We start from the raw sequence: 22,979 nt of genomic DNA, 5'->3' as shown, positions 1-22,979 counted from the left end.
GGTCCCCACGGCGCCCACCGGCGCGCACCTGTGCGGGTCTTCAGCAGCAGCCACAGCGCGGCCAGGTCCCGCGACAGCAGCGAGAGGAGGCTTAAGGTCATGCTGTCGCCCGCCGGCAGCGTCAGGAGGTGGCGACCGGCCGCCCGGAACGCCCGTGCTGGGCGCACAAAGGGACGTGGTCGGGCTCCATGCTCGCGCCGCCCGCCCGGAGCGCGAGGACCCGGGCTCTCCCCGGGGCCTCGGGTTTGCCGTCCCCGAGCCCGGGGCCTGCGGTCGGCTCCCTTGCTCTGCCCGCCGCCGGTTAACCGTGCGGCCAGGCGGCGGCAGGGCTCGCACAGCGCCGGCTCCCTCCCCGTCGCCCGTCCAGACCCTCCCTGCGGGGGGCCCCCCCGCGCTCAGTGGCTCCCTAAGCCGGGCGGGCGGGAGGCAGGACGGCCGGGGTTGGGGGCGCAGGACCCGGCCAGGACGTCCCAGGGGCGAACCCCCAGGTCCTCGGCAGCCAGACCTCAGAACACCGCCGCCAGGGGCTGGGGCACGGGGCGGGGGATGGGGTGGCTGAGAACAAGGAAAATGGGACGGGGTGGGGGGGCGGCCGCCGCAGGGCAAGGGGGGCCCCCGGGGGAGCTCGTTAAAACGCAGTTTGGTTCTGCAGGTGGCGCTCCCGGGGGAGGGGGAGGCCAGGCCGCCCCCCAAGGACCAGATCTCCAGCAGGAAGGACCCGAGGGGCTGAGCCCAGCCTGGAGCCGACCCACCTGGAGAGGACGGCCCTCAGGCTGGACCAGGACTGCCTGTGGCTGTGCATCCACGGGCAGCGAGGGCTCCGTCCTCTCCATCGTGGGAATGAGGCAGATGTGACCTCCCCCAGCCTGGGCCCCGGGCCGCTCACCCCAGGGGAGGCTGTGGAGTCCAGCTGCTCTCGCCACTGGGGGCACCGGTCACGGCCCCGCCAACGCGCGCCCCGTCCGCGCTCCCGTCGTGTGTCACGTGGTCCCGGGCCTGACCTGGCCTTTGCTGGATGGTTCCCAAGTCTCCCTTGAACGGCTCCTCTGCGGCCTCCCACTGGCGCTGGCACACGAGTCCCGCGAGCACAGCTCTCACACCCTCCGCCCAGGGGCGGGGCCCACGGACGTTCCTGCAGATCGGGGTGCAGCTCCCAGCGTGGTGGGCAAGGCCCTCTGTGGCCGGGACGGCCCAGCTCCTCCCTGGGCAGCCCTCGCCCACGTCCCCCGACACGCGGCCTGCGGCTCACACCTCAGGCGGGTCCTTGCCCAGAGCACGGCCTCCAGAATCACGCTCAGGGTGGCTGGCCTCTGACCGCTCGGAGACGCGGAGACCACAACGGCCCCCTCCTGCCCCAGGGACGCCTCGGGCATCCAGCATGGTGGTGGACACCTGCCGAGTGAGCGACTGACAGCCTGAGAGGTGACCGTTCTGAGAAAGGAGTCTTCAGGCCCGACATGCTCTTACCAGGAGGTCGTGGCGCACGCCCGGGGTATGTCCAGCCTCGCCTGCTCCCACTGTCCTTTCTTCCCGACCGACCGAGTCAAGGTCGAAGGTCCGACCTCCAGGCCACTGTCTCAGGCAGGTCGCCACACTCCTCGGCCAGCTGCTGGGCCACGAGCTCTGGGTTCACAGGCTCAGCTGCGGGCGCCCTGCTCCAGCCCCAACGTTTCCTCTCCAGGCTGTGCTTGAACGTGAGATGCGTGCCCGGCCCGCTGCTGGGTTGCGTGGCCTCCGAGGAGAGGGCCGAGGCCCACAGGTCTGGAGGGTGGGGTCCTAACGCCCGCCCCGTGCTTGTGCAGAACCAGCCAGCAGGCACCGCGCTTCAGCGTGCACAAGACAACACGCGCCCTCCGTTAAAACCGGTCCGCTCCGGGTCCCCGACTCGGAGTTTAAAAAGAGAGCCACTGGTTTGTAGGTTTTCCCTCTAAAGACACGTGATCTGTTCATCCAGGAAACGTGCGGCCTTGGGCCGTTGAGGCGTGGGGTCGGTGGGAGGGGTCAGCGGAGGCCGGGGGCTGCTCTTCCCCCAGGGGCCATGGTCAGGGGGGCATCAGGACAAACTGCACACGGTGAATCAGCTCCTGGTCTCTCTACCCCGAAGACCAGAGAGCCGAGAGGCACTGGCACCACTGACACGTCGGCACACCGCCAGCCCTGTTCCCGCATCCACGGCGCTCGGGTGCCCGTGTCTGCGCCTCAGCTTGTGTCTGCCGCCGCCCCCCAGGGCCGAGCCCCCTGCTACACCTCCGGCAGCCCAGGGCAGGTGCGTGACGAAAGGAACGTGATCTCCGGCGGGAGAGGAGTGAAGAGGAGGCCGCTCCCTCTGCAGTCACCTCCCCCCACTGGCTCTCCGCAGCCCCAGAGGCCCTCGGGGTGGCGTCCGGGCCATGGGTCCATGCTCGAATGGCTCTCCTCGGCCTCGGGCCTCCGCGTCAGTCCCTGTGTGCCCACCCACTCCCCACGTGGCCCTTGACCACAGGCTCCACCACAGAACTGGAAGCCACCGGGGTTTTCCTCTCGCTGTGCTGGCGGCTCTAGGACCATCGCTTCGGCCCCTGGTTTTCACGTCCACTCGATGCTGTGCTCTCAAGAGTGGGCCGTGCACGGAGTAAGGAAGGGCGTGCGGGCCAGCTGGGGCCAAAGGGCACGCAGACGTTTCTCGCAGTCTCTGGGGATGGCTCAGTAGCTGATGCCCCGCAGAGCCTCAAGGACAGGCCCTGGGCCAGGAATGACAAGTCACACTGGGGAACAGCTGAGCCGGAGCCCAGAGTCACACACGGATGCCACTGACATTTGGCTCTCGGGCTGGCGGGTGTGTCCAGCTGGGGGTGGGGGGGTTCGTGACCTCAGCCCCGATGGGCTGACACGGGTTACTTCTGCAGGGTTGGCTGCGTCCCAGGCCCGTGAGCTCACTCAGGACCTGGCTCCAGGGCCGGCCGCTGGGCCAGGAAGGTGTTTGCTTAAGATGTCAACGCTCTCCCAGGTGCAGGGTTCGGTGAGTTTGCGGATATTCAAACCTCTTCAACCTACAAAGAAGGCAATTTTATGCGGCTCCGCCCAGCAGTACAGGCAGGCGACCAGCGCAAGATGGGGAAAGAACCAGCGGGCAGGAGAGGGTGCAGAGAATCCGGGGAAGGAGGCCTGACGGTCGGACAGGAACCGGAGGCCAGAGGCTGCCGACCACGGGCCCCAGGCGGACGCCCTGAGAGAAAGGCAGCGGGCAGGGGCAGGGCCTCTGTTCCCCGGAGAAACCCGCTGCGAAGGGCGGCCCAGCTTCCCCCGTGACCCTCCAGGGGCTCCCGTAGCTGGAAGGACACGCAGGCACGGAATTCAGCGTGAACAGGGCATATGTGAGCAAACACAGCGTCTGGCTCACGCGCACACGTTTAGCACACGGTATAGGTGGCGGCATGCTCTGAGCACACAGGGTGCACCCCGGCTGCACCCCGACCTCCCGCCTAGCTGGTCCTGTAGATAGTTACAGACACTTGGTATTAATTCTTCCTTGCCCAGGGATGCAAGACAAGCTAACCAAGCCGCCACCCTCTCCAGCCACGACCCGCTGCTGATAACGTGGGAGGGACCATCCCGCACTCACAGGCGCGCCCTTGTTTGCCGAGGCCACCCTTGCCACCTGGTCCTGTTTCATCGTCATGGCAACCTGTGAGGCAGGTGTCCCTGATCAGCAAAGCCTCAGGCAGCAGGGAAACTGGACACAGCGCTCCTCAGTCCTCTCCAGGCCTAGTTGGCCCCTGTCCCCCTCCCTGTCCCCCTCTCGTGTCCTCACTGTCCTTCTAAGGCCCCGTGATCCTTGCAGCCCGGGTCCTTCCCACCCCCAGCTGCTGCCCCTTAGCTTAAGGTGCTCCCAGTGCTCTGCCCCGTTTCTTGTCTCCTGCAGCCCCGCCCACTCAGCTCTCCTAAGCTGAACGCGTCACCCCAGCCCCCAAGGTCACCCGCGGTCACAGGATAAGCAGCAGCTTTCCTGGAGCGGCAGGCAGGCCTGGGCAGCTGGCCTGAGCGGCAGTCCTCGCGGCCGGCCATCCGCGCCCCCCGGCTCCTGCACGAGCTCCAGCCGTGGCCGCAGCAGTGAGAACCGAGGAAGGTGTGCGGGACCCGCAAGGAGGGTGGGCGGCCACCGGGCAGAGGGCTCGCAGGCAGCTCGTCCCCAGGCAACCTCTCGGCTCCCGCCAGCACCGCGGTCCGCCCATCCAGCTAGCGAGTCTGCAGCCGGCGCCCTCCAGTCTTAAACCGGAGCTAACCGCCCCCCCCCCCCCCCCGGCCCCCGGCCCCACGTCCTGCCTCAGGGTCTATCGGGGGTCTAGCCCTGGCCCCAGGCTCCAGGCATGCAGCTCCTTCGCCCCCATCCCCATTCCTTTACCCGCCCCTGAGGCCTTCCAGTGATTCTGGTTTTGTTTGGCGGCTGGACTAGTCTCCTGGGAAGGCGGGTGGAGCCTGCCCACCCTCCACGGGCACCCCACGCTGGTCCTCAGCACTGTCCACGTGCTCCGGACCCTCGGAAGGGCTGCCTCTTCATCCTCAACCCAGGATGACTTACGGCCTCCCGGCCCCGAGTTCACAGCGAGCCTGAGAGGAAGGGGATGTGGGCTCGCGGTCCAGCGGCAGACTCACGGAAGGCCGCCACGAGGCCATGCTTGGAGTCTCCCGGGAGCGCGCTTGTCGCTGTTGCAGCTGGAACCACTCGGCCGACGGCCCCCGCTCCGTGCCCTGGGCCTCCCCCGCGGCCACGGCCTCCAGGCCAGGCGCCTTGCGGGCTCTGAGCACGCACACCTCCGACCCGTGCTTCTTGCCACGGGGGGACCGCGGCTGGCGGGGACGTGCACCGGGACGCGGCTCTGTCCGTCTGACCTTTGCCTGTAGGGTTCAAGTGCCAAGGGCACGGGGGGCTCTGACCACTTCTCGTGGGCGGCCTGAGATGGGACACGTGAAATCAGGGCCGAGCGTATCCCCGCGGCATCAAAGACGATCCACCCGCACCCAGCCCGGCTGCGGCAGAGCCAGGCCGCTTCTCTGTCTCTCTGGCTTCCCTTCCATCTGACTACAACCCGATTCCGGTGCCCAGTCACCCTGCGGGACAGCATACACCCGGACGCGCGTCCCACAGGGCCCCAGCCGGGCCTCCGCACCCGCCCCAGCTCTACGCCGCCCCTTCCTCTGCTCACCACTCGGTTCTGTGTCTTACGGCATGTCTGCATCCCGTGTGCTGGCACGTATGCTTTCCTTTCCCATTCACAGCAGGGATGAGCCCTGATGTTTTAGGGCTGCCCACAGCGGGCAGAGAGGGCTGCGGGAAGTGCTCAGTCCTCACTTTCATTCTGCACAGTGACGTGCGTGGGGGTTATACTGGGGGTGCCCTAAAATCTCTCGGTGACTACGGGAACCGAGGACTGAAAGACGGACAGAGGTGAGGCCAGCGGAAGCCAGTGACACCTAACCACTCGGGTGGAAGGCGGCACGAGGGGCTCAGGACCCCCTCCCGCGGGCCGCAGAGCAGACGTGCCGCCCGCAGGGCTGTGAGCCGGGCTGGGCGGCCCCGCCCACCTCCGTGAGCTAAACAGGAAGACTCTCCTGCCCCGAAGGAAACAAGACACAAGAGCTGCAGATACTATCGCCTGCCTTCCGGGCGGGGCCGGGATGAGTGTTCATCTGCACCCATCACTCCCCACCCTCCGGGGCAGCGGGAACAATGTTCCATTTGTTCTGCACAAGCTGCGACCTGGACAGAAGGACCGGGAGGGGGCCAGGCCCCGCCTGCTAGATCAACGACTTCTGTCACAAACCCAGTAACTGCGGGGTGGCTGAGAGGAGCAGACGCAGGGCAGAGAGCAAACACAGCTGGGCCTGAGGCTAATACAATGTCACTGCGTGAGGGCGAGGCTCGGTCCGTCCACTGGACACCCGTGGGTCCAGCACACCCATGGCTCCGGGACACCCTGGGGGCTCAGCCAGTGGACGGCAGGTGTCCAGGGCTCGGAGGGACGCCTGACTTACTGGGCCCTTCCTGCCCCCAGAGGAAAGGCAGCAGCGTTCTCCCCGCCACCTGGAAAGCACAAAGGGGCTTTTGTTGTGGGATTTAGGACGTAGAGAGGTGACACGGGCTTTTCTGGGCTGGACCACGGTGGTCTCGGGAATTCTGGATCCTAAATCTGACCTCCGAGCTGGTCTCAGTTTCCTTAAGGGAGAGGTCGGGACAAGGTGACCCACCCTCCGGGACTCACAATCCCCTCCGTTCACAGGGTGGCAGGACCCTGGCCACGGGGCACAGAGGAAGGCGGCCCTCACCCGGGATGTGGGGCGCAGACCTGCCTGAGCCAGTGCTGTGTGTGCCTGAAGGGCTGAAAGAGTCCCGAGGGGGCGGCAGCTCAGGTCCCAGGCAGGAGGCTTGCGGACGGAGCCCAGAAGTGAAGACAGCAGGTGGGCGGTGCCGCCGGGCGGGGTGCTTAGGAGAACCGAGGGGGCACCAGATGGGGACGCCCACGGCCCACCGGACCCACATCTGGGGAAGATGGTCCCGAGAGTGGGGACAACGGATGGAGGAGACAGATGCGGCGACGGGAAGATCCCTCAGGAGGGGCAGATGTCATGACGCGTTTAAAGCTGTTTCCAAAACAAGCTTCCCGTCGCAGGCGACTCGGGAAATTGTGGTACAAATGCTGTGGGGTTGGCGCACAGCTCTGCCGCCACGCGGGGCAGCGGGAGGGCCTCGGTCGCGGGGTGGCCACCGTGGGCACTTTAGAAAACTCTGTTTTTATTTTTAGAACCTACCTCAAGAAACAAGAAAAATCTCAACTAAACAATCTAACTTTACACATAAAGCAATTAGAGAAAGAAGAACAAAAAAACCCTGAGGTTAGCAGAAGGAAAGCAATCATAAAGATCAGATCAGAAATACATGAAAAAGACATGAAGGAAACAATAGCAAAGATCAATAAAACTAAAAGCTGGTTCTTTGAGAAGATAAACAAAACTGATAAACCACTAGCCAGACTCATCAAGAAAAAAAGGGAGAAGATTCAGATCAATAGAATGAGAAATGAAAAAGGGGAAGTAACAACTGACACTGCAGAAATACAAAGGGTCATGAGAGATTACTACAAGTAGCTATATGCCAACAAAATGGACAGCCTGGAAGAAATGGACAAATTCTTAGAAAGGTATAACCTTCCAAGACTGAACCAGGAAGAAATAGAAAATATGAACAGATGAATCACAAGCACTGAAATTGAAACTGTGATTAAAAATCTTCCCACAAACAAAAGCCCAAGACCAGATGGCTTCACAGGTGAATTCTATCAAACATTTAGGGAAGAGCTAACACCCATCCTTCTCAAACTCTTCCAAAAAACTGCAGAGGAAGGAACACTCCCAAACTCATTCTATGAGGCCACCATCACCCTGAAACCAAAACCAGACAAAGATACTACAAAAAAAGAAAATTACAGGCCAATATCACTGATGAACACAGATGCAAAAATCCTCAACAAAATACTAGCAACAGAATCCAACAGCACATTAAAAGGATCATACACCATGATCAAGTGGGGTTTATCCCAGGAATGCAAGGATTCTTCAGTATATGCTAATCAATCAATGGGATACACCATATTAACAAACTGAAGGAGAAGAACCATATGATCATCTCAATAGATGCAGAAAAAGCTTTCAACGAAATTCAACATCCATTTATGATTAAAAAACTCTCCAGAAAGTAGGCATAGAGGGAACTTACCTCAACATAATAAAGGCCATATATGACAAACCCACAGCCAACATCGTTTTCAATGGTGAAAAACTGAAACCATTTCCTCTAAGATCAGGAACAAGACAAGGTTGTCCACTCTCACCACTATTATTCAACATAGTTTTGGAAGTTTTAGCCACAGCAATCAGAAAAGAAAAAGAAATGAATCCAAATCGGAAAAGAAGAAGTAAAGCTGTCACTGTTTGCAGATGACGTGATACTACGTGCAGAGAATCCTAAAGATGCTACCAGAAAACTACTAGAGCTAATCAATGAATTTGATAAAGTTGCAGGATACAAAATTAATGCACAGAAATCTCTTGCATTCCTATACACTGACGATGAAAAATCTGAAACAGAAATTAAGAAAACACTCCCCTTTACCATTGCAACAAAAAGAATAAAATACCTAGGAATAAACCTACCTAAGGAGACAAAAGACCTGTATGCAGAAAACTGTAAGACACTGATGAAAGAAATTAAAGATGATACCAACAGATGGAGAGATAGACCATGTTCTTGGATTGGAAGAATCAACATTGTGAAAATGACTCTACTACCCAAGGCAATCTACAGATTCAATACAATCCCTATCAAACCACCAATGGCATTTTTCACAGAACTGGAACAAAAAATTTCACAATTTGTATGGAAACACAAAAGACCCCGAATAGCCTAAGCAATCTTGAGAAAGAAAAACAGAGCTGGAGGAAGCAGGCTCCTGGACTTCAGACTATACTACAAAGCTACAGTAATCAAGACAGTATGGTACTGTCACAAAAACAGAAATATAGATCAACGGAACTGGATGGAAGGCCCAGAGATAAACCCACGCACATATGGTCACCTTATCTTTGATAAAGGAGGCAGGAATGTACAGTGGAGAAAGGACAGTCTCTTCAATAAGTGATGCTGGGAAAACAGGACAGCTACATGTAAAAGAATGAAATTAGAATACTTCCTAACACCATACACAAAAGTAAACTCAAAATGGATTAAAGATCTAAATATAAGGCCAGACACTATAAAACTCTTAGAGGAAAACATAGGCAGAACACTCTACGAAATAAATCACAGCAAGATCCTTTTTGACCCACCTCCTAGAGAAATGGAAATAAAAAACAAATGGGACCTAATGAAACTTAAAAGCTTTTGCACAGCAAAGGAAACCAAAAACAGGACCAAAAGACAACCCTCAGGATGGGAGAAAATATTTGCAAATGAAGCAACTGACAAAATACTAATCTCCAAAATATACAAGCAGCTCATGCAGCTCAATATCAAAAAAACAAACAACCCAATCCAAAAATGGGCAGAAGACCTAAATAGACATTCCTCCAAAGAAGACATACAGATGGCCAACAAACACATGAAAAGCTGCTCAACATCACTAATCATTAGAGAAATGCAAATCAAAACTACAATGAGGTATCACCTCACACCAGTTAGAATGGGCATCATCAGAACATCTACAAACAACAAATGCTGGAGAGGGTGTGGAGAAATGGGAACCCTCTTGCACTGTTGGTGGGAATGTAAATCGATACAGTCACTATGGAGAACAGTATGGAGGATCCTTAAAAAACTAAAACTAGGGCTTCCCTGGTGGCGCAGTGGTTGAGAGTCTGCCTGCCGATGCAGGGGACACGAGTTCGTGCCCCGGTCTGGGAAGATCCCACATGCCGCGGAGCGGCTGGGCCCGTGAGCCATGGCCGCTGAGCCTGCGCATCCGGAGCCTGTGCTCCGCAACGGGAGAGGCCACAACAGTGAGAGGCCTGCATACTGCAAAAAAAAAAAAACCTAAAACTAGAATTACCATATGACCCAGCAATCCCACTACTGGACATATACCCAGAGAAACCATAATTCAAAAAGAGTCATGCACCACAATGTTCACTGCAGCTCTATTTACATTAGCCAGGACATGGAAGCAACCTAAGTGTCCATCAACAGATGAATGGATAAAGAAGATGTGGCACATGTATACAATGGAATATTACTCAGCCATAAAAAGAAACGAAATTGAGTTATTTGTAGTGAGGTGGAAGGACCTAGAGACTGTCATACAGAGTGAAGTTAAGTCAGAAAGAGAAAAACAAATACCGTATGCTAACACATATATATGGAATCTAAAAAACAAACAAACAAATAGGTTCTGATGAGCCTAGGGGCAGGGTAGGAATAAAGACGCAGATGTAGAGAATGGACTTGAGGACACAGGAAGGGGGAAGGGTAAGCTGGGACGAAGTGAGAGAGTGGCATGGACATATATACACTACCAAACATAAAATAGCTAGCTAGTGGGAAGCAGCCGCATAGCACGGGGAGATCAGCTCGGTGCTTTGTGTCCACCTAGAGGGGTGGGATAGGGAGGGTGGGAGGGAGACGCAAGAGGGAGGGGCTGTGGGGATATATGTATACATATGGCTGATTCACTTTGTTACACAGCAGAAGCTAACGCACCATTGTAAAGCAATTATACTCCAATAAAGATGTTAACAAAAGAAAAACTCTCTGAAGCCAACATGTTTTATTTTAAAACACCATTTACCTTTGTGCTACCAGACATAACTAAACATTACTTAGACACTGGGCCAACTGTTTTGGGCTCAGAAGAGATGCCTGATTCATGGTGAGGGGGGGTGGGGGGGGGACCGTGGGAGGGACAGGCGGTCTCGGGGGAGGAGCATGGGGGCCGGACCCGCTAGAGGACAGGGTGGAGCCTGTGCGGGCGCCTGGCCAGGGGCACCGGGGGCCTGAGGGAGCGTCCTGGCCCTGCCCCGGGCCTGCAGAGGTGCACGGACTGGACGGAAGGGGCTGCAGCCTCCCGCTCCTGTTCCGTCAGTCTCACTGGTCCCGCACGCCCTGCACCAGCCGGCCAGGGAGGGGGCATCTCTGCTGCTGCCTACCCAGCTCGGGTGCCCCAGGGCCGGGGGGCAGGATGCAGAGGGGCCACCGCCCTCAGGTGAGCCAGGCAGACCCGAGTGGCGGTTCCTGCGCTGGGCTGGGGGCTCGGAACCCTCTTCCCTCCTGGGGCCACCCGCAGAGACGCAGGTGAAGCAGGAGGCCTCGCCGCTTCTCCTTGCTCTTTTGTACGTTTTAGATGCGTGTTTTTATATCGCAGAACCACATCCCACAGGTACTGAACCTCCTCTGCTCCCCATCCCACACTGGGGAAAGAAAAGCCAGCACAGCACGTAAAGCACACAAAAGCATCTCGCGCCCGGTGAGAAGCAGCCGCGCCCACGCAGCAAACAGCCTTCGCGCTGCCAGGCTGTTCGCTGATATCACTCACGCTTCCCGGGAATCACAGCAAACACGGCGGCGCCAGCAGGACCGCGCTGGGCACGCCTCCCCGGGGAAGCTTCCCACCCTCGGCTCACTGCCTACAGCCCCTCGAGACGCAGACTATCGAGAGCAGCCGCCTCTGCCCAACGCCCGCGGCCCTCGGGAGGGCTCGGTCTGGGTGTGCCCCACCTGACGGCGGTCCCCGCGGCACCTCTGCCCTCGGGGCGGACGTTCTCCCACCTCCACGTCCGGGTCTGACGTGCACGGGCACTGGCAGCAGCTCTGAGCGACACCTGCTGCCGGTGGGGATACGCCCCCAGCCCGCCTCCCCGGCCTCTGCTCTTCGGGGCGGAAGCGGAGCTTTCTGAGACTCAGGGCCACACGAGACGCTGAGGTCCCAGGAGCTCGAGTTCCACTTCCCCATGGCCGCTCTGACTCAGTTTCAATTCACCAGCTGAGTATTTTTAGCCAAATGTGGGGAGAAGGGCACCCGCTCTGTGGATGCTACTGTCATGTGAAGAGCAGTTCCGGGGGGAATTTGGACATGCAACAAACGTGCAAACGCCGGAGGAGAATCAAAACAGAAAGTGCACTGCCGGGATTAACTTCATGCCTGGCAGGCTCAGGGGGACTGGGCTGCGTCCTGGGCACTCCCACCCTGCCCGGGGGCTGCAGTGTCCACCCCTCGGAGCCAAAAGTGTTTTCAGAAAGTGCTGGAAGGGGCAGGCGGTAAGAGACTCCGTCCCGCCCACATGAGACCCAGGCAGAGACCCGGTGGCCCCCCAGGCCTGTGCCCCTAGAAGAGGCAGCCCCTCGGCCGTCCTGTCCCCGCTGTCCTCTGGGGAAGGGCCCAGAGAGGCGTGTGGTTAAGAGCGAGCCACCGCTCATGGCGACCCCAGGGTGCCTCCCACAGAGAGGACGGGACTCAGCCCAGAGGAGACCCGCTGGCCAGCGCGTGGCCCGGGTCCTGCCGGGACGGCCCAGGGGGATTCGCCAGCAGTCGCAGCTCCCCGGAAAGCCCACCACAAAGCAGCTCTGCCACTGAACCGCGCTTGGACGTAGCAGCAGCTGACGTCCAGGTGAGTCACCTGCTCGTGCCTCTCTGTCATGGGCTCGTTGGTACTGCGTAGCTAACGGCTTTGTTCTGTTCTGCGTTTTGCATGGACTTCGTCCTTCAAGGGCGCCTGAAGGAGGTCCGGCTGCAGCTCTGACGGGTGTGGCGCTGGCTACACCAGGCTTGGACTGGCAGAGCTTGTGCTATTAGCCAAAGGGAGAGTCATCTGACGATAACCGGGCGAAGGGCTCACACCCCATCCCTGAGCTGTTCCGAATGCCACGGGGATGCAGGGTGCACGTGACCCACCAAGACACCCTCCCTCGTCAACACAAGAAACCTGCACGTGCCACGTCCACACTGCACAGCCGCTGCCACCGCGGCCGGGTCCCTGCCCCGTCCCCTCACGCCTCCGGGGAGTGACCCCAAAGGACTCACCCTCAGCTACAGAGAGCAGCCAGGAGCAGCAGGCAGAGTAAACGTGGTAGCTTCTCATCTCCTCCGAGGGGGTGTGGGCAGCCGCCCGTCTCCCGCGGCCGAGGGGCCACCGCTGCCCGGCAGCTCCCGCCCACTGAGCTTCGCTCCCTAGAATCTGCCTGCGACCAGCCGGCTTTCTACTTTTGCTTCACGTGGCAGCCAGGACGCACCATCACAGGGCGGCTACCGGCCCGCGGGCCAGCGCTTCCACTCCCCCCTGCCCCGCGTGTTTACGCACAGGCTCGGGCCGTGTAGCTGTCCCAGCCTCGGTTCCAGGCACGAGGGACACCTCCGCGGGCGAGGGACATACACCTCCGCGGGCGAGACATCTGTGCTCTCCAGCAGGGACGTGCTCCTCTCCGCCTGGGACTCGCCGGAGGTGCTAATCAGACGATACCGTCCTGTCCCATCTGATAAAGTCCAGGAGGGCGGCCACGCTTGTCTCAGGAAGGGGAGGGAGTGCGGACACAGGCACTGCGTCCAAGGCCCCTCGCGTCTCTTCCCGGACTTCCATTCAAGGTGTGCATCTCTAAGCCTTGTGGGCGTGAAGCAGCGGCCCTACCTGGGGACCTCCCTTCAGAGCCCAGAGAACGCTGTGCCGCCCGGCTGCCACGGTGGCCCTGCCCTGCCCACCATGGGGATGGTGGGAAGGCTCCCCTCACTCAGTGCTCAGAGACGAAGGTGGGCAGAGTCCCCAAACCCCAGCCAGCAGGCTCCAGTGAGGCTCCCTGTTGCGCAGCGGATGGAGCCCAGGCCGCGCAGACCACGGGGCCTGGGGCAGGCGGCTGGCGGGTGGGCCTGCAGCCCCAGGGCTCCTTGGGCCGAGACCCCGCCAAGACCCAGACGCCTGAACACCCCACTCTGTGTCCTCCTTGGATCTGGGGAAATGCGGGAGCTTGCAGCAGGAGGCCAGAGGAGGGACTTCAACCAAGTTGCCTGAAATTCAAAGTAATAAAAATACGAACCACCACCAGATTTCCTCAGACCGTGACGCGTCTCCTTACCCACAGCGGTACGGCCCGTAGGGAGACACCTCAAGGCGAGTCCTTCCCCCGAGAAAGCACTGTAACTAAAACGGCACGTTCTCTCTGTCCTCACAGCTCCCATCAGCTCCCAGCCGTGTGCTCCAAGAAGCCAAACGTAATGACCGCGGCGAGCGTAAGTGTCCGAAGCTTCTCTAACTCCCACAGAGATGAAAACCACGTTCACAAGGTAAAACCCGAGCGGGAAAGACCCAGAGCGTCAGGGCCGGGCGTCGACTGTACTTTCCCAGATTCGTGCCCACGTGCGGCTACTCTCAGGAAACCGGGGCTTCTCGGGCGCCTCGGCACAGACCTGGGCCTCCACCGCCCAGGCCCACGGGAGCGGCAGCTCCGCGGCCCGTGGCCTGGTGTCCTGAGCATGACAGCGCGGTCCTGAGACAGTTTCGGCCCGAGTCAGCTCCCACTTCACACAGGCTCTCCTGGAACAATGGGGGGAGGGGCCCCGGCAAAGGCTGGAACCACACTGATGCCTCAGCCGACTCTGAAGGGGCCTCACCGACATTTAGGGCTGTTTTCAACATTTTCAGGTGCATCGATTTTCCAAAAGAAAGAAAACCTTCCAAAGACGTCGCCTACTGAGTGTTCCAGTGCCTCTAGGGCACACAGACGAGCGGCCGCTTTCCTCCAGAATTCCTTCCAGAAGGGCCTGTTTTCTGGGCACGTGACCTTGCATTTAAACATTTCCCCTTTTTGCCTCTGCTGCCAGGAAGCTCAAGGGAAAATTCTGCGCTCACTTGCAGTGATCAGCTCGCCCACGCGCCTAAGGTGGGTTTATCTGCTTCTTTAAAAATCAGTCCTGGTCCTGTGCAAAACTGTCCGTGACAACCTGGAACACCTTCCTATAAAGAACTGTCAATTCTGAGGGAAACAGTTGGCTTTCCTGCTCATTGGGACTCAGTCCCAAATGTCCCAGAGCAGAGTGGACCCTCCTCCCCACTGCTCGAGGGCCCACTGCAGGAAGTGTTCTGCTTCTGAAAGGGTGGCAGCTCCTTGTAGGAACAGAGCAGAGGCGACAATCAGGTAGCTGTCCCTGTTCCCCTTCATGAACTGATAATGTCCACTCTGGCGATCAAAGAAAACCACAGCCTCGCAGCCACACTTTCTCCTGCACCCTCGCCTTGCAGCGGGAAGTCTGACCTGTTCATCCCCTAACTTGAAGGTGCTTCTTTCCACACTCCCCCCAGGGAAACGGCTGAGGCGCCTGGGAAGGTCTGTCCATGGGACGCAGAGGCCAGCCTGACCTAGACATGTGCATGGATGGGTTCGCAAGGAAGGAACCAGGGCAAACTCACAGGCAGGAAGGAAAGCTGCGGCCAGACTGCTTCTATGGGAGCAGGAAAAAGCGATGCTGTGGGGACCCGAGAGCTTGGGCACTGCTCCTGCAGGACGAGGAAACTGATCCCAGAAAGGCCAGGCCAGACGGGGCGGGGTGTGGGGAGCAGACGGACAGAGCGGGAGGTGGAGGCTGCATGGAACCACACTGACCAGGGGCCACGTGTGTCACAGAGCAGGTAACTGCCCACCGTCCACGCTGGATCCTCACGACCAACAGGCAGAGCACAGAACAAAGGCGTCTAATGTGCTGACCAGGAAAAGAGAAGCTGCTCCGGCCACATGGCCCCCTTTCCCCAGATCTCCGATGGTCACAGCCACCCCCGCTCCATAGAGAGAGGACCCTCGGGGCCCCACTTCATAGCATAGGGCCCCTGGAGCCCCAGATCCACTGCCCCGACGCACACCTGGGGCAGACTCAGGCCCCACCCTTCCCCCCCGGGCGTCAGGACAACAATTCAGTCCTTCTGGGGTTGGGGGTCCTGGGTGCCACCCTAAAAGCCACGGCGCAGATCCCCAGGGCCAGCGCTCGTCCGGTCAGGCTACTCGGGGACCCCGCCGCCCGGGTGGAGTGCCCAGCCCACCGCGGGCTTGGGAGGGAGACAGGAGAAGGTCTGACGGTGTACTCACACCCCTGTGTGCACCGGGCCAGGCGGGGGCCCACGCAGCCCCTGGTGACGGCCCCTCGCGCTGAGTTTAGGGCAGGAGTCAGTGGACCTGGTGAAAGGCCTTGCGTCGTGGGCGCTGACGGGGCTGAGCCCAGAACGACGGCCACGGAGCCGGCAGCGTGAGGCTGAGTCCAGCTCCACCGGGGCCACACGCGCAGCTCCGTCCAGTCGGGGCGCCCTGCCCCCTCTCTCGGTGCCCCCCAGCACCGGGCAGCTGTCCAACACTCCCCGAAAAGGAGAGGACCGTGGGCCGAGCCACAGAGGGGCCGGCTCTGACCTGTTGTTTCTGATGCCGCACGTTGCAGACACACGGGCGTCTGTCCTGGGAAGCGATCCCAGCCTCATGGCTGCGCGGAGCGTGCCTTGGTCAGCACCCACCCTCCGCCCTCCAGGTCCCCGAAGGAGGAAGGGGCCCCCCGCCGAAGGAGCAGAGCAGGGAGACGGGGCTCTTTTCTCCAAGTCAGCCCCGTGGAAGCCCCACTCCTGGGGCAGTCAGCCAGGAAAACCATCCTTTGAGACCACGAGGGTTTGTCCTGCGCGGTCTGGCTGAGCCTTTCCCAGCCAGAGCCCGGGGCCCTCGGGACAGAGGACAACGTGAACCAGATAAGAGCCGCACCCCAGCCTCAGTCAAGGCTGCCCAACACGGCTTTTCTATTCCAGCCTTTTTCGGAAAAGTCCTGTGAGTGGCACACGTTTCTTTGGTGAAAGAAATATACAGGGAGCCGCCCGCCCGCCAAGGCACCCAGGCGCTGGTTCCCACGCCCCGCGGCCAGCGCCACCCGTCCCGCCTCACCGGGCTGTGGGCACCGCGAGGCCGCCCGACGCCTCCAGCACTGCAGCAGGGGAAGCGGGCAGAGCCAGCGCCCGGGGGGGCCCCGGGATGCGCCCCTCTCGGCCATCGTGTCGTCTCCCCACCGGGGACACAGCGGCGGCGGCGGCAGCAGGTCTTCAGGACGGGCTCACTCGAGGGCTGCCCCGCAGGGCTCCGTCGGGGACGCTCACTCGAAAGCCGAGCCGACGCTGGGACGTGGAGCGGGGGTGCGGGGCGTGGGCTGCGCGCTGCGCTGGGACGAGGCCCCGGGTGACCTCGGGTCTGCCGTGCACGTCCAGGCCACGGTCCCCACACCGCCCGGCACCGCCAGGCCACTCGGGCAGCTGCGCACCGGGGGGCCTGGCTGCAGGCGCAGGACTCGTCAGGGAAGGGCTCCGCTGTGGGCGAGGCTCGGCTGTCTACTTGCAAGTCCTGGGCGTTTCCTTCCTTGGGGGTGGGGAGTGGTGGCGGAGCTCCCAGCCTCGGGGGCCGCCAGAGCCAAAGCCCCTTCCAAGCTCAGGAAGCCTCAGGTCCAAACAAACAACGTGGCAGGAGGGCCTCAGGGGACGCGGCCCGGCTCTCTTGAAAGAAACCGGCAGTTCCGCCCCCTGTCACTCCTGCAGCTCGGCTCCGGGAGAGGAAACCCTAACGCTGCTTTGTTTGGTGAGCAACACTTTCCACACAGAGACGCTGAGCCGCCCCTCGGCCAAGGCCCCCCAGCAGGCTGCCCGGGACCGTCCCGGGACGCCTGTGCTGTGGGCGGCGGCCGGGCACCCCGGGCGTGGCAGAGCCCTGCACGCAGCTCCCTGCCGATGACGCCGTGTGACACAGAGCCTCCCGGGCTCCGGGCGCTTACTAGATGCTTGAGGTCGCAGGGTGGGCGTGGGGAGCACCTGGGTGCCCTTCCCGGAGCCCGGGTGACAGGGCCGCACCATGATGCCTTGGTTCACCCTCCTCCCACGAGCGCTCCCGCCACGACACGACACCCAAGCCGGAGCAGACGCCGTCCACGCTTGCGTTTTCACACCGGCTTCCGAGAGAGGCTGGCCCGGCACACGATCCAGAGGAAACAGATGGTGCGTTTGATGTGGCACGTCCGGGACACAGGCCCCTTCCCGCAACCAGGGTGCAGCGCCTCGGGAACAGCCACGTGGAAACGTGGTCCCTACCGGGACCCGCAGCGAGCCATCGCCCTGGGCTGTGTCCCTCCCCATGCGTGCGGCTCGCACAGAGACCCCTGAACGCTGGGGGTCGGGCCGGTGAGTCAGAACTCGCCCCCGCGCACCGGTGCAGACGGTTTATGACCCAGTACAGTCTTCCCACCCAGTGGCCGGGGTTAATCCACTTTCTCCCAAATATGTAATTGTTTTAAAGATGTTACTAATTAAACCCTTTTCCAAAAGTCTGCTCTGCGCTGGGGCCTCACTCACAAACTGCTGGTTTCTTTGTCTCGCACGTTTGCAGCCTCGGGTGTCAGAGCATCCTGAGACTGCGGGATTTTGCCAGCAGTTGGTGGGCGTTTCCTCCCCAAGACCCCGTGAAAAACTCACAAAGACTCCTGAGAGCCAGGGCTCCTGGGAGGACGCTGGCCGGGTAAGCTGAAGGCCATTCACGAACCGGACTCACTTCTCTGGACCCAGGGGTGTACTTCATACAACGGGGCCTCAAGTTACTAGGAAATTCCATAAATGGCATGGCTTTTGGCAGTAAAAGAGCCTTCAATCCTGCCAGGGGAGCAGGGAGTCATTCAGTGCAGGTCTGATGCCAAGTGAGGCACTGGGTGATTGAAAATTCAACCCTCCGGGGGCAGGATGCAGGCGGGAGCACCACGCTCCGAACTGAGGTGCAAAAAGTGTGCCCCTCGCTCTTCTCGGGACGCCGCGTACAGAGGGCAGCCCGTGGCTCGCACGTGGAGTCAGCGGATTCCCATGAAGCCGTCGCACCGCTGAGCACACCTGCACCCGAGGAGCCCCTGCCCCGCGGAGCACGGACAAGCATGGCCCTACTGCCCACTTCATCCCTCCCTGGGTTTTTCCTCGACCTGGTGCCTGGTGCCCCTGTTGCACTGGGTCGGGGGGAGAGGGGATTCGTTCTGGCTGTGTGGTCTCGGGTCCAGTGAGCATCGAGGTCCACAGGCGGCCACACACCCGACGAGCCCTTCTCGGCCCCGGCCCCATGACCTGGCACCGCTCTCGGCCACAATCTGTGGTCCCACTAGTGGCGGTTCCTGAGGCAGCCGCGCGGCCAGTCCCGCCTAAGTTGTTCCGTGTTCAGGAGGGGCGTCGAGGAGGGATGCTTTCTGTCATTTCCAGGCACATGTCTTCCCTCTAACAAAGAAAGTTCTGGGAGCTGGGCGATCAAGGTAACCTGTAGGACTTGCTCTGGTTCTAAAACTCAGAGGCTTCTGTAACCTAGGAATAAAACCATGTGTGGAGAAACAGGCCATTATAGAGTCTGGAACTAGTTACTCTTAAAAACGAGCTTCTTAAACGATATGCTTAATTTCTTTAAGTAAAGGATACGTCACAACTGACTGACCAATCATGACAACATCTGGAGATGATGTCCAAGGCGTATTACTTTAGAAATCTTTGAAAACACAGATAACAGATGACAAGGTGATTCAGGTCCTTTCTAAGCTGTGTTTGCAAAACTCTTTTTCTTTTCTTTTCTTTTTGGGGCAGCATGCACAATCTTAGTTCCCTGACCAGGGATCGGACCTGTGCCCCCTGCAGTGGAATCGTGGATGCTGACCACTGGACCGCCAGGGAATTCCCACAAAAATCAAAGACACGGATTGGGTCGTGGCTGGGCCACATTTTACATAAGGGTCTTCCCTGTGCTGGGAACAAGCACGCAGCCCGTGAACTGCTCAGGTTCTAACACTGATCACGTCTAGTGACGGCTGTGTCTGTTCCCGGCGAAGCTTCCGGATCCAGACAGAACCTCGCAGTCACACTCCACGTGGTGGACGTGCTTGCCCTGCTCGCCCGGCCTTGGTTCTGCTCCCTAAGCGTCCGGTGAGTGAATGAATGAAAGTGTCCACAGGAATGAGTGATCCTGTCCACGCTAAGGGTGTGGTTTCAGATGAGAAGACAGTAAAAACTTCAGTCCTCCAATTGATGGAGGCATAGTTATAAACTGATAAACACAGAGACCTACCATCTAGGTGCGTTCAACTGCTTTCCATATTCTGTTATCATTTAAGTATCAAATGACACGTTCCCCTCCTTAAGGATTCAGGAATCAAAACAGTAAAACATCTTGTCCTTAAAGACAAAGCACCCTTACAAAGGTGAAGTCGTGTGGGGGGCATTAGTGCACCGTCCCTAACATCTCGTCCAAGATGTCATCATTTGGGGACATTTTGATACCAGTTCTTTCCTTTGCTGAAGTAAGTACCACGGCCACGCAGATGATGATAAGCATGAGGAACTGGTCATGCTTTGAGGCTGGGACTCATTTCTTTCACACTACTAATAATGGAATAAAGCAAAAACCCAGAGCATTCGTTGAAACCCCGATTGAGACACATAAGAGGCACTTAGCTCGAAAGCTGAGAAAGAACCATCAGCTCTTTTGTATTTTCAACTTGAAATTTTCTTGAAAGTCTCCTCCCCAGAGTTCGACTTCCTCTCATACGTGTGCATCTGTGGGGTCTGAGCTGGGGAAAGGGGTCTGGGCCCCGGACTCGCCCGTGTGTGTCTTCTGCACACCTGCCCCGCCTGGGTCATCGGCCCTGGCCCCCTGAGCCAACTCCACTCCCCCGGGACACTTCCTTTTCCTTCTCACTCGCCTGGAGAATCCCCACCTTTCATTACTGGGATGTTAGTCAAATGACGTAGTTAATAACACGCATAATAGAGGCCAGGGCGTGGCCAGCCAGAGGCCCAGCTCTGCGCAGGGCAAGGGGGTGTGAGGCTGAAGGGAGCTTCTTAATTACGTGCTGACTTCTACTTGGGAAAATACAATTCTTCCTTTTATCAAAACACAAGATTTTGACAATCATTTGCTCAAACCTTAAGTCCTGTAGAGGAGCACACGATTTCTCTGACTCGTCAACTGCCCATGTTTGGTCTATTTATGAATGGGGAAAAGCAAACTCCAAAGATGAAAACCCAAACACCTGACAAAGAGGTATTAAGTGAATCCTCAGAGTTTCCCACCCACCAGAGAAGAAAGAACCAGGTTCCAGCTGCCGATCAGCCGGGGGACGCTCACCCCAAAATCCCCCTGCGTCCTCATCGCGCGGGTTCACTCTGAAGCGACCCAGGAAAAGCACAGCTTCCCCAGGAAGAGAACAGTCCCCACATCTCGAGGAGACGTGAAGCCTGGCGCTCCTGGAACCTCAGAGGCGGTACCTGGCAAATCAGAAAGACAACCCTGCTCAGTCCTGGGGAGGAAGCCGGGGTTGCAACAAGCATCTCAAGACAGAGGACAGCTGCAAGGGCGGGTGACCAAGGCGCGTTCACGAAACCTCAGCAAACGCTGCCCTCAGCCCCACTTACTGCTTCGCTGCGTGTGGAAGCTCTTCAGATAAAGCCACTGTTGCCACTTTCCAAAGCTGAGGAGTGCTGCGCTCCATCTACCATCCTGAGCAAGCCCCCAGGAAGTGTTACGAGGGGGCGGGGAGAGGTGGCCGCCCTCCTCGCAGCGCTGATGGTAGGGGAGGGGGGCCGGGCCGCCTCGCTGGCTGTAGGACTCAGGCTGGTACAGAGAAAAGGCAGCTCAGCCCCAGCGATGCCAACCACAGGGCGTGGGCACCGTCGGGGGTCCGGAGGAAGGGGTGAGCGTCACCAGGGACCCTGGACACAGAAGAGGCACCACAAGCCCTGCCACACCGAAGGGAGGAAGTCCCCTGCCCAGGCGGGCACATCCTGGAGGGACCAGGCACGACCAGGGCCAGAAGTGGGCGCGCTGGGGGCGGAAGTGGCAGTCCTGGGCTGGAGCCAGGCTGTCCCAGGTGGGGCGGGAGTGCAGGGGGGCAGCAGGACCACAACGACCAGCCGCACAGCCCAACGGTTTCCTTAGGAACAACCCAGCGCACAGCGGACTCCGCGGGGTGCAGGCCGCACAGGCCAGGACAGGCTGTGGCTGCAGCGGCCCCTCCCCCGGGCCGTCAGTCTCCTGCACGTCCTCTCCACCCAACGGTGTCTGTTTTCCCTACAAAGAGACGGCTCAGGTCAGGCCTGGCACAGAGCTACATCCGCTTCCCTCTGCCGGGGCTCTCTAGGGAGCTCAGCGATAGGAACCCTACAAAGCCTCCCTTCTTGCAACTGATCACGGCTTTCAGAGGACACGGCTGTGGGACGCCTGGGTCCTTAAAGGGAACAGGTCAGACACGTGAACACCATGTACTCAGGGGCTGCTAGAATGATGGTGCTGGGACAGCATCCCTGCCCCCAACAGGCCGAGTTAGCAGCTGGGACAGCAGGTGCATTTAGCTTCTTGCATTGTGGTTAAAGGTGGTGTAAAAGATGAGATGACGGGACCGAAAGGGCAGAAAGGAAGACGTCTGGATAAAGAGTAAGGGTCCCGGGGCTGAACGGCCTCACTGCTTACGTCCTGATGCAAACCAATGATTTGTTCCTTCAACATGCAAAGAGCTAGGAGTTGTTAGCCCTCATCAGGAGACATGAAAACTCTGAAATGTGATAGAGCTTCTACCTTTACTGTCTTGTGTGCAACCTCGTCCATGGGTCCATCCGTCCGTCCGTCCGTCCACCCACCCATCCATCCTTATCCATCCGTGTGTCCGTCCACCCACCCACCCATCCATCCTTACCCATCAGTGTGTCCGTCCATCCACCCACCCATCCATCCTTACCCATCCGTGTGTCCGTCCATCCACCCACCCATCCATCCTTACCCATCCGTGTGTCCGTCCATCCACCCATCCATCCATCCTTACCCGTCCGTGTGTCCGTCCATCCACCCACCCATCCATCCTTATCCGTCCGTGTGTCCGTCCATCCACCCACCCATCCATCCTTATCCGTCCGTGTGTCCGTCCATCCACCCACCCATCCATCCTTATCCGTCCGTGTGTCCATCCATCCCCCCACGACAGTAGCTGGCACTTTGCTCAAGGGCAATCAGTGGAGAAGGTGGCACTAGATTTAAAGACTTTTCTACTAAGTGTTTCTCCAGTTCTGCTTCCTGGACCAGTACCTTCAGCGTCACCTGAGAACTTAAAATGCAAATTCTCAGGCCCCTGACTTCCTGAATCAGAAACTCTAGGGGTGGCCCCGGAACCTGAGATGATTCCCTCCAGAAGACCCAGACGCTCCGGTTGGGCAAACGTTACAAGGACTCGATCCGTCAGCATCCCTGCCTCCAATGTTTCGTACTTTGTCACCACTTACTGCAAATCTAGGGAGAAAACCAAAACAATGAAAATGCTGGAAAAGGAGCCCAACCACATGGAAGGGGGTCCTGGCCCTGTGACTAAAGATTGAGTTCGAGAGTCCAGAGAATTTAAATTCTCAAGGTCAACAGCCTCACAGGCCACGCGGGCAGCACGCGTCAGCCTCCCTCGCAGGCG

The 22,979-nt window shown here is 59.2% G+C and overlaps 1 protein-coding gene across 18 annotated transcripts in view; it reads right to left on the bottom strand.

Moving 5' to 3' along the window:
• The window catches only part of MCF2L (MCF.2 cell line derived transforming sequence like), a 119,712-nt gene that overhangs the window by 59,536 nt on the left and 37,197 nt on the right, over positions 1–22,979 (bottom strand). The window contains exons 1-2 of one of the 18 annotated variants that reach the window (XM_073795431.1): positions 16,418–16,927; positions 887–3,029 (exon numbers count right to left, since the gene is read on the bottom strand). The exons of 10 other annotated variants lie outside the window; for them this stretch is intronic. Coding sequence is in view for 1 of the 8 variants with exons in the window: in XM_073795425.1 (XP_073651526.1) it covers positions 16,418–16,523 (106 nt within the window). In the remaining 7 variants the exon portion in view is untranslated. Of the gene's footprint in view, positions 1–28; positions 51–886; positions 3,030–3,601; positions 3,681–5,183; positions 5,685–15,586; positions 15,936–16,417; positions 16,928–22,979 lie in introns of those variants that run through there. 7 more of the 18 variants (XM_073795433.1, XM_073795430.1, XM_073795432.1 and 4 more) reach the window with 7 other exon arrangements.

Source organism: Tursiops truncatus, chromosome 18 (assembly GCF_011762595.2).
Source record: "Tursiops truncatus isolate mTurTru1 chromosome 18, mTurTru1.mat.Y, whole genome shotgun sequence".
Taxonomy (NCBI): Eukaryota; Metazoa; Chordata; class Mammalia; order Artiodactyla; family Delphinidae; genus Tursiops; species Tursiops truncatus.
The sequence above is the reverse complement of the archived record's forward strand: the minus strand, read 5'-3'. Positions and strand labels throughout refer to the sequence as shown.